At 38.5% G+C, this 15,087-nt stretch overlaps 1 protein-coding gene across 1 annotated transcript; it reads left to right on the forward strand.

Moving 5' to 3' along the window:
• Window positions 1–9,462: 9,462 nt before the first annotated feature.
• Window positions 9,463–14,396, forward strand: LOC129417481 (mRNA decay activator protein ZFP36L1). The gene is made up of 2 exons (XM_055172191.2): window positions 9,463–9,656; window positions 10,908–14,396. Exons 1-2 carry the CDS (start codon window positions 9,597–9,599, stop codon window positions 11,973–11,975), a joined length of 1,128 nt encoding a protein of 375 aa, XP_055028166.1. The 5' UTR covers window positions 9,463–9,596; the 3' UTR covers window positions 11,976–14,396.
• Window positions 14,397–15,087: the final 691 nt, after the last annotated feature.

Raw genomic sequence — 15,087 nt, forward strand, 5'->3', positions numbered from 1 at the left:
ATCCCGTCCGGATGCAAATGTCTGTGTTTGCCCGCATTTTCTTTTGAAAACGCGGTTCATTTCGTGTTTTGGCCAACGTGATCTGCCGTAAGGTCTTACTAATGCACGTATATTGTATTTCCTGAGTCCCATTCATTCAGATATGAATGTTTTTTTGCATTCGGCAAAATAAAGTAATTAAATCAAGACGAGCTGAATATCATACACTGTTAAGACTAAACACTGTAATATCATTAACATTATAAGAAACTCCGTTCAAAGTTGTTCAACTCCGGAATGGTAATATTAATTAATAAAGATATAAAATTTTATTAATCATTATTTCTTCATTTCTTTGTGTTTGTTATAAGCAGACGGTTATATAAAACACATAGGCTAACGTTACTTTAGTAGGATTTGTATATTTTATTTTGATTTGTTAAAATTAAATTAATAAATTAAATTTTCTGTCATAATTTTACATTTAAAGCAAAATATTTAACATTACAAACATGCGTATCCAGAGCATGTGCTACTGCAATGCCCAAATGCATGAAACAGACACTCCCATCTCTGGAATAGCCTGCATCATTTTAATCTCGTCCGAATCGATACATAAAATCACAGACGTCCTGGGGGACACGCTGAAACTCAAACGTCGTTTGGAAAACTAATCCTGTCCGAATAGTGCTTTATGCAGTATGCACTCTAAGCAGCTAGGTGGCAATGTGAAGCACTGACACACAACACCACCAAATCTGTGCGCCTGCATACAACTCTCTTCCTTGTTCTCCCAGGTCTCGTCCAAAGCCGTCTGGTTTGCCTCCGACAAATTGCCGCATCAACAATTTGATGGAGGTAATTAATGCGCCTTCTCTCATCAGAAATCCTGTGAATATTTCGTAAAACTGCTGAGAGACTTGTATATTTATCAGAGCTGTTATGGCAACTTGAAGGTCCGACATATGGAAATAATCCGACATGTTTGTTGCTATTTTCATGAACTGGCATATGCCTGTGACGTAAATGCGTACGCGACGAAAACAGACTTTTGCGTTTACCCTTTAAACAGGAACACGAGGGTATATCGTTTTTAAGATTTGGAGGGTGGTTTCACTTTTTTGCGTTTTTAAGCCCCAAAAACGCAGTCACCGTGTAAACGAAAGTCACATCCGATAAAATATTTTTACATTTTCACACTTGAGCGCTCTCAGGCCCTTATATGTGTCTATGCGATCCCACAGTCTGCAAAAATATGTTTCGACATAATAGTCACCAAAACAACTGATTTATGCTATTCACATGTTTACTTTTTTATATTGCTATTGAATGACTCCAATGTGTCTATTTTCATTTCTGCTTAGGAATTTCAAAAAGGAAACATGAGGCAAACCGTTAATGACACTGACTGAAAACTCATTTCTCAGTCACAAGTCTCCTGAGCTATGAAAGATAAAGTCATAAAACTTTACTCTGGGTGGTCATATAACTTGTTTATGGCTATATTAAAGTAACTTTGTTGATGGACAATGGCCAGAAAAGTTTGGAGAATATGAACAAAAACATGAAATCAAAATCAAAGGCCAAGAAAGTATTGATCTCTTTTGGCAGGTCAATGCACACAAACACTTTTTAAAAGCCTCCCCTGTTCTCCCTGGGATAAATGCACAGGAAAAGATTTACCGAGCTGTGGTTGCCCAGTCACGGCCCACATATCTTTAAAGTTACTCACAAAGGCTTCGTTCGCCTCCACTTCATCATTATTACAAGGAACACTGGTAATATGGCATTTACAGCAAGTCAGAAACAAAATCCCTGTTTTTATCTCCATGATCTCCAACTTACACCATGAAGTTAAAAACTGAGAAGCATTTTTTGTCTCCAAGCTCCTGCAGCCAGCTTGCACCTGAAGTTTTATATGGGAAGAGCTGCATTCAGCTTTGTTGACCACACTGTTTTACCTCTGCCTGAAAACGTCAATTATCTCTATACATGCCCATAAGTGGATTGTGAGACGCGGCCGCAAATACACCCTCTCTGGCGAACATAATTGATACAAATGCGCAAGTATGGAGCGCAAGTACAGGTTTAGGTGCTGTACTGTTGTGTGGATAACAGTAATTACAGTAGAGAGCCGATTTGGTAAAACACGTTCAGGCAGACTTCAACTGGGCAAAGCGGCTTTCACTCAACATCTCAGCTGTGGTTCACGGTTCAAGTCAGGTCTACATGCTACGTGCTTTTTTAAAGGAGACAAATAACTTCATCTGACCAAATATAGCCTCTGAATGTTAAAACTGCTGATGTTTAGATAACCCCTGCCTTGCATATGACCACTGAAGCTTCTTAAAAGAATCCCAACATTGATTTCCATTCTGGTCTACTTCTTTGTACCATATTTTTGCATTTAGTGGCGTATTGAGTTTGTCCAATGTCAATGTAATGACAAAATCTATACTGTATGTAATCATACTGCATGTTTGAGCTTCTCAGAGCTGAGTCACAAGCAATTATTCACAGCCAAAAACCCATAGATGTACGTTAAAGCCAAACCGGGCTGTAGCCATAGACTTGTGGGCAGCATGCTGACGTATCATGGTAGTCTTACGTTTGACCTGAGTTCAAGTCCTGGCTTGTGGTCTTTACCCAAGCCTTTCCTCATTTGTCTTTTTAAACAAGGTACTGTAAAGTAAATACAAATGCTCATAAACATAACTTAATTAACAATATTAAAAGACAAGATTACAAATAGTTACAAACTATGATGACTAAAGAGGGTCACATACCGGACGCGCAGCTCAGCACAGCGCCGCGTCGAGTCACGTCTAGGATAACTTGGAGGTATCGTAGAACCGGAAGTGCACATTAAATAGCGCAAGCTTAGTCAGAAAGCGTCTAGTTAAAAATGCAAAATATACGTTAGCAGCTAATGTTAATCATTAATGATTTGGGACAAATTTGATGTTATTTAATGTTAAACTACGTGAGTGGCGCTCTGTGGCGCGACAGGGATTTGAGCAACTTTCTGAGTAAAAGCTGGGCGCCGCGGACAGGCGCCACCTGTCGGTGCCGATGTGCGTATACTCATAGAAAACAATGTGTTTGATTTTTTTAGAACGGTGCGGCGCTAAGCTGGGCGTCCGGTGTGCAACCCCCTTCGGGGTTGGGATCTTTTGATCTTGGCCAGTATACAACCTAGCAACCACACAGATCACCCTATCAATCACTTTAAAACATGCTTAACCATGTAACTTTTTGGCCACTAGGGGGTGCTAGATATGTATTTTTCACATCTAGCGCCACTAGAGGCCACAAGCGCCGCAGCACTGTCGCGAAGGAAAATAAGACAACTCTTCAGGTCACAAAGTGTGCCTTTCAGCATGTCATGTGTCATATAATATAATTTCATGGGTTTTATTTTTTTCAAACGCCAAAAGATCGCGTAGCTCACGTTTATAAGCCAGTTGTAACAGTGATCGCTTAGTTAAAGTTTATATTTAAAAAATATTACCTTAAAAGGGAATTGAACCCAGATTGCCTGAGTCATAGGTCCATGATGCCACCACGGCGCAATGATGTCACGTGATATAAGTCTCTCTCTAAACTCTGCAAGTAGCCTCCAGTAAAATTCACGTAAAAAATAGTGTTCGGGCGCCAGACAGGACTTATAAAAAAGTATGAGTAAAAGCGATACAGACCCTGTCAGGCTATGGTGGACATGTCATTCAACCTATCGATGTACCATCACAATGGTCTTGAAAATATATTATGAAGGTTGAAAAACTACAAAGTGTCACTTTAATAGCAAAGCAGATGTAAAGAAAAAGACAACAAATCTAAATTTATTAAGAGTAATGTAAAATACTAAAAATATAGAATTAGGGAAAAATGTATGTCAATTTCTATCTAAGATGTACATTAGCAATGTAAAAATTGTAAAAAAAAACCTGTTTAAAAATGTAAACAGACTGTTGTACTCACAGCATGAGTGAACAGGTATGTGCGTCATAAAATATGATGACATAGTAAATGCTAAATGGGCAAATCCATGCATGTCGAGTGTCAATGATATATGCAAGGATAAAGAAGGATAAAGCCATGAGACATTTAGTTTGATAAATGCCAAATATCATTTAAACCAGACATACCATTCCATCTTACATGAAAATGAGCCGAAACGAAAAAGATGTAGTGGAATCCAGTAGCATTTTATTATCATGTTCATAGACCTGATTTTACAGTCAGTTTATTTTCCAAAGAATTTAAAACAGGCTAAAGCTGTCAAGTGCTGAATTAAAACAGGCTATGCTGATCCCCTTTGTCACCGCTTTCATGCTCATGAACTTGATATGCTGATTCAGAAATTCTGGACTGAATCACACTGGAACAAAACAATTTTAAAGAGTTTAACATTGTTGCACAGTCCACAAGACATTAACGCAAACCACATGCTGAGTTTCAAAGAAACCAGATCATAAAAACATTGCATACGAATAAATAAATAAATAAAAATGAACTTGCTGCATTCATCTTGCATCCAATATTTTCCTAAAAAAGACGTGCGGTAAATTAAAAACAATGCTTTATGAATACAACCCGCATGGAAGAAATGGGAAGAGTTACTTCAGGCCTTGTTTGTTGTCCAGCACTGGACACATGGACTGTGTAACCTTAGTTCAGTGGTGACCACACAGGAGAGGGTCTGAGGGAGGGGGTCGGCTCCAGAATGGAGACAGATGGACGGAGGAAGGTTCTCACACTGAGAATGGCCTCCACTGTTGTCAGGTTAGTCGCTGCTAACAAAGATCATTGATTTTGACAACGCTGAGTGAAGGGCTCGATAATATCTCATTTCAGTAGTGTCCGCAGCCTGACCATGACACCTGTTCGGAGGTCAGGTCTAAGGAACACCTCCACTGGGGGAATCTGATCACATTGACACATAGGTCAATAAGGTTTTCAATTTTCAACATTTATGGTTTAGCAAAGGCTCCTTCTCAAGCATGTCATATCATATGCATAATATATTGTAAGCATATGTGACCCAGTCTGTGAAAACCCAGCTAATGTCATTTTTTGTGTTCTACTGTTTTCGACATAAATTTTTTTATGAATATAAGGAAGATTCTGTAAAAATAAAACCTTGATTTCTTCAATATCAACTATTTGAGTTTTCTCAGGGGTCCTCTCTGAAACTACATATCTCATTTTTTTCACAGTGATTCTCATTTTATTTTGACCATCATTAAATTCATTTAGGAATTGAGCTTGCTTTTGTAATGAACTAAATTATTTTTGGATTCAGACTTTATTGTGTTTTTGCTCTCGCTAAGTATAATTTCATTGCTGGTTTTAGTAGTTTTGACATTAGATCAATACAGTAGGTAGAGTCTCCTGACTACCCAGTCTCATGTAGATGTGTATAAATAGCACAAAGTGTGAAAATTGTGCAATACATACGCCAAATTCCACTTTGGCGTGAATATGATATGCCAGTCCTTCCCATTCACTTAAATGGCACATCTTTTTTTTTGTTGTTGTTTTATTTATTGGTTTCTCATTTTTTTTCTGATTTTTAAACAGTTTTCGCTTGGGATAGATTTGAGATTTGCTTAAGGAGGTTATTTAAAGGGAAATTACACTTTTTTTAAATATACTCATTTTCCAGCTCCCCTGGAGTTAAACATTTGATTCTTACCGTTTTGGAATCCATTCAGCTGATCTCCGGGTCTGGCGCTAGCACTTTTATAGTATAGCTTAGCACAATCTATTGAATCTGATTAGACCATTAGCATTGCGCTAAAAAATAACCAAAGAGTTTCAATATTTTTCCTATGAGCATATTTTCAAAAAAAGTGGAGTGTCCCTTTAATATACAGGTTTCTCCATGTTTTTGTTTATATTTAAGCTATGGCCGCTTGGAGTTGGGGTTAGAATTTGGGGTTTGGGTTAGGATGTCATTTTTATATAACAAAAAGTTGTTCTAACCCTAAACCCAAGCAAAAATGATAAAAAATAGCAAAAAAATAGAAACCAATAAATAAAATGACAATAAAGATGTGCCGTTTAAGTGAAGGACTGGCATATCATATGTATTGCACGATTTTCACACTTCGTGCTATTTATACGCAACTTTGTGAGACTGGGTTGCTCCTGAGCACATCACTTTCCATAACACTTACATCTAGACAATAGACACTTGAGTAATAACTACAGAGCTCTCGTCCGAATAAATGGTAATATTGTAAATCAGACACTATTTAGAAAACGGTAACACTTTAAAATGAGTTTGCATCAGTAAACGTTAGTAAATGCATTAACTAACATGAACAAACAATTAAGTTTTCCAGCATATATTTATTCTGTTAAAGTTAGTTAATGTCAATACACTGAAAAAAATTGTTCATTGAATTTAATAAATTTTTTAAGGTAAGTGGTTGCAATCAATTTATTTAAGCTACATTTAAACATTTAAAAAAGATTAGTAAAGTAAAATAAAATATAAAACTTCTGTTAAAAATGTAGCTTAAATAAATTGATTGCAACCACTTACCTTAAAAAAAATTATTAAATTCAATGAATCATTTTTTTCAGTGTACAGTTGTTCATGTAAGTTCATGGTGCTTTAACTAACATTATGCTTGATTTTATAAATGCATTAGTAAATGCAGAAATTAACATGAACAAAGATGAATAAATGCTGTAGAAGTATTGTTCATTGTTAGTTCATGTTAACTAATTCATTAACTAATTGTTAACAAATACAACCATTTTGTAAAGTGTTACCTAGAAAACTAATCCTGTCTAAATAGTTCTCATGACAGTAATTGACCTAGATAGGACATTCCAGCCTTCCTCATGCTGGGCTGCAGGGCAGGAAAGCTGGTCAGAGAGGAAATGGACCTGACATTTCACTTGCTAAACTCAACACAAAAACCTGCCAGTCAGGAAATTCTACATCAGTAATCATATTTTTATCACTTTACTATTTCCTATCCTCAAATCCTGAAAATTGTTTCCCACTAAATTCCAACAGTTCCTATTCTCAACTGCATCCAGTTTCCTGTATTTTCCCAGCATCCTCAAGCTTATCAATCAACTAAATAACAGAAAATTAGGTTTGCCAGTCGGGTAGGAACATTCAACATTTGTAGAGTTTCACAATAAACGTTTCAGCATCTTGTTCATCTTATTTAATCTACTCTTGTTCAAACAGCTGATTGTACAGCTGGAGCGCTCTATAAAAAGGAAAGAGGGCAAAAGCTGTTAGAGGAGTTGCATGGGAAAAACATGACTGGAGAGGTCTGGTGGTGTACCACTAACATTACTGCGGCCAAGCTTTATGGACAATTAATTTAGTCTCATTTTAATTGTCCTTAGCCTTTAAAAGACTTCTTGAAAAGTAAAAAATGAAAGAGGAACAAAATCCTAGACTCTACTTGCCCATGAGCTGCAAGTAAAATCTATGTCAAAAATATTAATCTAAGGGATAAGTCTGTCATTTGTTACTGTAAAATCACATGGTATAAGTTTACATATACTAGTGGGGTGGTTACCACATAAAATGTCTCTCAGAAACTCACATGTTCCCCTTTCATACTTAAATATATTTCAATTAATTCCTCCTGCATATCTCCTGCACAGATATGCACAGGAATACCAAAGAAAGAGTAAAGCACAGATTGACATGAAGTACTCCCTCTACAGGCCGACAGTCCAACTGCACAAATCGTCACAACCACTACAATAAATTTGAATGTGGATTTGCATAAACAGTGACATAAACATTATCAAAATACATTTGTATTTATATTTGTGATGCTATGTAACCACATAACCAATGTAGATAAATTATTGTTGGTTTGGAGTTTTGGGCTTAAGATGAAGTAGACATATTTCCGGACTTTATATAGCCTATAAGTGAAAAGTGAGTTATGTTATATATAACTCTCATTCCTTTATTTTTCCACATTATCAAAATATGAATAAAGTAACTGCTATCAGAAAAGCTGAGAAAAGTTTGAGAAGTTACATGTATCCCTCCCATCAACCTTCAGTTTGGCCTTCTTTACACTTTTTATATTGTGTGCACTATTAAAGCATTAAAACTTCCACCTCTGGCTGAGAGGTGGTGATGAGATGGGGGATGTTATGATCCCAACCTCCCTACTGTCCTCCTCCACCCCATACACAGCCCAGGGCCGCAGGGCGATTTAACAAGTAACAAGCATCCCATGGAAATCTTCCACACCTTATACCCCTCCTCCAACGTTTAGGGAAAACTTTTTGAGGTCCTGTTCTACATCTAAAATGCAGAATGGCATTAAAGATGAAAAGGGCAGTTCTTGCCCTGTCATTAATTGTTTTTGGGTGGGGGTGTCACAATTATACAACTAAAAAACATCTTTACCCACTTAGGCCTGATTTTTTCTTTTTTATTATTCTGCAAAAATTATTGATATTAATTGTTCTCAAACTTTTTTTTGGTATGTCCACTACAAATGACATCACGATTAAGGCAACATAAAATTAAACTATGTCAATGTAAACTATAGTTTATTACTTTAAATTTAACACAATACAAGTGTAGAATTAATAGATGAATTCTCAAAAAAAAAAAAAAAAAAACTATTATGGCTGACAGTACGTGCGCGCGTGCATCCGTGGATTTGTGTGTGTGTGTAATGTTAGTGGAATTGCAGGAAAAGCTTCTTGTGTGTTTTTTTTTTTTTTTTGGTCAGCAAAGGGTTAAATGTTCCAGCAACTCACCGGAAAGTCCCACGGGTCAGATTTAAGACATAAAACGTGTACATTAATAACAAGCAGGTGTGCAAATATTGGTGAGCAAATATCAGTTTGGTATAAAATTAAACAAAGCCGTTACGTTGTTTTGAATTAAAATAATGCCAATATAAAGAAACGGGAATCCCCTCACTTCTTATCTAAGTAATCGTAATTACAATAAAAACAACTAGTTTTGGAATATACATACTATATTAAAAACAAAAATAGTATAACATTTCCTAAACAGAACACCGACTTTTGCCATCTGTTGCACAAATGGAATCAATGCATGTAAAAATAAGAAAATGGATTCCAACTATGAAAATCATATATGGCACCCACAATGTTGTGCTATTACATTGCTAATAAAAAGTTTATTTAGATTCACACAAAACAAAGCAAACAACTAAACATGAGCTTCCTTGTTTATTATTGTATGGCTGCTTGCTGCGTTGTACTCTAAAGAGAGACAGAAGTTGAGGGAAACTTCAGGCGCGTTCGACTTCATGCGGAGCTGCGCAGACCGAATCGGCGTATGACATCAAAACACCGCGAGAGGGACTCGTTCGCTATTGCGGTGCTATGATGTCACACGTCGAACCGTCTGCACAGCTCTGCGTGAATATGAACACGCCAAAGCGATTCGGCAGGGAGAGGAACGCCCCGTATAGCGTTCTTTCTAGCCCCTCCTGCGGGTGTGTTAAAAAGCCATTGCGTCGCTGCGGAGCAGGACAGAGGGGGTTCTCTATTAGGGCAACTAAAGTTTACACAACTTGTGACAATTTAAGACATCCGATTCCTCTCGCTAAGTTTGACTTATACTCGATCGGAAGATGACCACAGCCGTGGTGTCGCCTTTCTTCGACTATAGCGAAGCGATCATCAACAACAAGGTACGTGAAAAAGTTTCAATATGGTCAGTTTGTCTGGTGGAATGTAGACGATAAAGCCTTGTTTTTAAGTTTTATCTGACGTTCCTGCGTTGTTTTTACGTTTGAATCGACATTTGCGCTCGTATTAAATAACAAAGTCGACAGTTTGCTTTAATCGCCACTCTGCCAACCGGAATAGTTTTGGTTAAAGTTTAGCAATACAGACCTAACTTACTGCTGTTTGCGGCCATGCATCCAGTGAAATTCCCTGCTGGGCTTGCTCTGTTAAATCTGTTGCTGTGACTTCACAACAATGTCTGTTTCAAATTGTTTATCGTGTGAAATTGGAGCAACCGGTTTTGCCGCCCCATAAGGCAAACTGTACTAAATTGTTTGGGTGTATAATCTTTTATATGAATGGCGCAGCGCTTTATATTTGAGCCTCGTGATTTCATTGTAAACTTTGACTTGGAGGAGTGACTTAAAATCGAGCTAAACTAAAATATGAGTTTATATCCTCAGTGGTTAATCCATAACTGTAGTCTGAACATAGTTTGTCAAAAGTTAATGAGTTTTTGTTGCGTGAAACAAGAATTTGTTACAAAGATCTGACCTTTTTATAACCAAATGTCTTTATACCAAACCCATAAAACTCTTGTAATGGACACACTATGTACTGTAATCATCTCACTGGTAATGAAAGTTGACTGTGGTGTACTTAAAAAAAGTGTCAGTTTAAAAATAAATAGATGAAACCAAACTTGATAATCTGATCCTCATTCTGATTCTTTTAAGTGTCAACTTGTATATTTCACAAGTGTTCGACCCTTGTTGATGAGTCACTGTTATGAATACATGTTTTCCTTAATGTACATGGTGGTTACAACAGTAAACCTGTCTATGGTTATGTTTCTACCCTGTACATTAAGGATTATATTTTCTCATGGAAAAATTTAGACGTGCATCAGTAGTTCTGTTTTTAATGTAACCAGACTGTGATTTCACTTCTGATACCGTCCCAGACCGAGTGTTGTTGGGTTTACTCATGTCTGACATGTACAGTAGTCAAGCATTCCTTTAGTGGGCATTGTGCCAAACTTGCAGTTGTATGGGTCTGTATTAAGTCAAGGTTTTAACTTCAAGCAAGCGCAACCGTACGAAGACATTCGAGCATGTCTCTGGCCCACATGTAATAAAGATGTTTGTTTGTGTGGAATTCAAAAGCTTGACTCAATTTTCCTAATTTTCGTCTTCCATTCTCTTCTTTTGTAGAACAAAATGCTGAACTATAATAATAACATCCTCAGTACTCCACACCCTGTCTCTGTCCCTTGCACGGGGGCAAATCTGTCCATCTCCAACCCCACTGGGAGCCTGCTGGACAGGAAGGCAGTAGGGACACCCTCCACAGGTGGGGTTTATCAGCGCCGGCACTCTATCACTTCGGCCAGCACCAAACTCAACCAAAACCAGTTCTTGAACTTTGCTAAAGCAGATCAGTCCCTGCTCGGTTTAGGGACGGGAAACACCGGCAGTAGCAACAAAGAGAACCGACTTCGAGACCGCTCTTTCTCCGAGACGGGGGATCGCCTGCTGCAGAAGTGTTCGGGCCCTGGAGGCCCCAACAGTCAGGTCAACTCGAGTCGCTACAAGACAGAGTTATGCAGGCCTTTCGAGGAGAACGGTGCCTGTAAGTACGGTGACAAGTGCCAGTTTGCCCATGGCATTCACGAGTTGCGAAGCCTGAGCCGCCATCCCAAGTACAAGACGGAGCTTTGCCGCACATTCCACACCATCGGCTTCTGCCCCTACGGCCCGCGGTGCCACTTCATTCACAATGCGGAGGAGCGCCGTGGACCACCGCCTACCCCGTCCCCCCTTTCCACCTCCAATAAGATGGAAAGGCCACGGCTGCAACACAGCTACAGTTTTGCGGGCTTCCCCAGCTCTGGAGGCTTAAGGGACAGCCCGACCTCCGTCACCCCTCCACCCATGTTTTCCCCCGACGAGCTGCTCGAGTGGCCCAGCAGCAACCCCTTCACGTATTCCAGCCAGGAGCTGGCCAACCTCTTTAGCCCCGGCCTGGGCAGCGTGCCCATATCTTGCTCTGACCCCTCCACCCAGGCACCATCTTCCCCAACCACAACCTCTTTCTACTTTCGAGCCATGTCAGAATCTCCCCAACTTTTTGAGTCTCCATCCAGCCAACCAGACTCTCTCTCTGACCAAGAGGGCTATCAGAGCAGCTCGGGTGGAAGTACGAGCGGCTCCGAATCGCCTGTCCTCGACACCACCCGCCGATTGCCCATCTTCAGCAGGCTTTCCATCTCTGATGACTAAAGCACACTGAGCCAGACCCCCATTTCCCTTTCCACTGCATGCAGCAGTCTTGGGCAGAGAGGATGAGACGCTAGCACTCCCTCTACCTCTCGCCGTTTCTCTGGCCTTCTAGACGCCGTAGACTTCCTTCCTTGTATCGCCTCTGTGTCTCAATGCAGCGAATTAAGGGATCTGTCTCTTTTTGAATAGTCATTTTAACCAGAACAAGCTAAAACTCTCTCAGCCTCAACACTGTTCTGTTTTCAGGGGCTTGGTCATGGAGCCCCCGTTATGTTCTCGGTGTGACTGTGCCAAACATGCAGAGTAGGAAGCGGATTAGCCAAACGCTAATCGTGAGAGGTATGAGACTGTTGTGCCAGGTGCTAAGTGTAGCAAAGCCAGCGGCACAGTTAAGGCAGAGATCTGCGCGCTTCCCCCCCGCTTTGAAAATTACCACTTTTCTCAAGGACGCTGTTTCATAACTAACTAAAGTTCACGAGTGTCATGCTTAGACTTTTCACAACTGTCTTTTTTTAGACCGGCTTAAAGGTAAACGAGTGTAATGAATAGTGACAAAAGACAGGTGCATGGTCTTGAGTGTTGGGGTGAACGGACCACTGTTTAATTTTTCTTTATATTTTTGTTCCTTGTGGCCTGATTATGTAGCTCTTGTTTTGAGTGGATGTGCTCTCCCTCCTTTTAAACTGCAGATTCACTGCAGGAAGGACTTTCTCATTTGGGTTGAATGAGAACGGAGATCTGGAATATTTCAGGCACGTATTAGTTTGTTAATCGGGTGCTATGTGCTCCATGTTTCTCATAAAGCCAGCCAGCACAAAACCCTGAGATGGGAGACGTCACCACTCAAAACTGAACAATTCTTTACGTTTTTTTTGTTTGTTTGTTTTTTTGTTGTTTTTGTCATTGCCACCCATTTCCCGTTAGTTGCTGGTTACTTAACGTTTGTTGGGAAGGGAATCTTGTTATTAAACATTTGAGACAAACTCTTTCTTCTGCCCACCTCAATACGCTGCTTCCCCTCGGGCCATTAGCAAGCAGAGGGGGAATTCCATCATTCCCAGGATGCAGTTCAGCCTCCTGCAGCTTCACTTTAGTTCTTCGTGCAAACACGCTTTTTCCGTAGATTCCGCTCGCAGGAGCACTTTGTAATTTCATCACATCTTATCCACCTCTTGGTTTTCCTATTTTTTTATTATGGTCATTGTTATTATTATTATTATTATTATTATTATTAATATTATTATGGTTATTATTGTTATTGTTTGAAAACCTTTTGAGAACAAAAGGTTTCGCTTGTCACTGCTTATTTAACTTATCAAAAACATATTTATTGGTGATCATATGCATTTTTTGTTAATTTTGTTTGTATTTATCTTGATAATGAAACGATAGAATATATTTTCTTTTATGTTAAATTATGATCTTCTGTATTAATCTTAAGATTGTGAAGACTTGTCAGCTTTCTTTTTCACAGTTTAATATATTGTACTACAATGAGTTTTGTTGGCAACTACACTTAAAAGAAAATTAATTTAAAGCAAAAACAAAAAAAATCTCTGCATTTGATTTATTTATTGTAGATTTATTGTCATTTCCTTGTCCCAAATATTTGACTGCAAAATCAGTACTACTATACAACCATTCCTTGATATTTGAGCCTACAAAAGCATAAATACAGTTATTTAAAAAAAACATCCTTCCCCATACCTTTTTTATTTTTTAACTTGAGGCAAGCCTAGTCCCCACGAATGGCACGTTCTGAAGTACTGAACCGATTATGTTTTGTAATAAACAAACTTGGATTGCCAATACATTTGATTTAAAATCGTATGTTTAATGCCACAGGGGAAGAAATTAGCTGCACAATTTTTTTTTCGATAAATTTGAGTTGACCTGAAATGCAGGGACTTTCGTGGCCTTAAAACATTCGCACATTTTAAATACCACCATGAAGTGCATTTTTATTGTTGTGATTTGTTTGTTACAAAGTTTAAGGTTTGATGTTGCAGGTAATAAACCTCCAGTGTTAAAGCAGTTTCTTCAGTTATATAGTGGATATGACGAATTGCAGGCAATAATTGTGATCTTATGGGTTTGAAGTTCTGTGTTTTGGATTGAAGAGCTTCCAATGTGTGTATATATAAAGTGCCTCTACACATTCCATGAGCAAATATTCTTTGCCTTAAAAAAAGCTGCAATGCTCTTCTGCTTGTATCCTTAGTGGTGTAAGCAATGCTTGTCCAAGTCGGTTAACAGTATAGACACAAAGAAAGTATCTTAAGAGTTGAATGTATTTTTTTTATAAAACAGCTATTGCTGTTCACTACAGTAATTTCTATGCGTTTATATAAGGTTGATCTCTCTTTTGTAATGACTGATTGCAGTTAAAGCCAATAAAAACCCATATTTTTGAGAAAATTACTGATTTGGAGTGTCATTCTGTGTGAAGTTTTGGATGTTTTGATGCATTGTCATTAATTGTTTCATGTCTTGTTAAATACTATTACAATTTTAGTAACACCAATAATGGTGTAAACATTGCAATAATGCAGAGAAGAAGTGTTCGGCCAGTAATGCTGCTAAAAGATAGATTTTCATCTATCATTTCAACCCCAATGCTAAATTATAGAGAGACTCATCATCATGAGTGACCGCTGAAGAGAAAAGCACACAAACTTCTTATTTGGTTAAGAGAGATTTTCACAGAAAACCAATACTATTATGGCTTTCCCAATCATTGAGGATCTGGCAACAGTGATCAAGCATTTTGGCCCATGGTTGACTTTGTAATGAGGGAGTTCCTGTAAGGAGTGTGTTCATTGGTAGTTTGCAAAAGATTTGGTGGGGTACTGACCTGACTGTGGTCAAACTCCAGTTGGGTGATTACGCAGTGTTCCTAATGGGAAATCTGTTTCCCAGGGTTCTGCTGAAATGGTACAATCAATGACAGAAGAAAAGAGAAGTGCACATTACATCAAAATAACAGAAAAATGTCTGGCCGTTATGTAACCTTATTCTTAAATAGATTATGTTAACAGAAAAATCCCCTTTTAACACATACAGTTATAGTGACACTGGATCTCAAAGGTTTAGGAGGCTGCGGTGGAAGTTA

Source organism: Misgurnus anguillicaudatus, chromosome 7 (assembly GCF_027580225.2).
Source record: "Misgurnus anguillicaudatus chromosome 7, ASM2758022v2, whole genome shotgun sequence".
Taxonomy (NCBI): domain Eukaryota; kingdom Metazoa; phylum Chordata; class Actinopteri; order Cypriniformes; family Cobitidae; genus Misgurnus; species Misgurnus anguillicaudatus.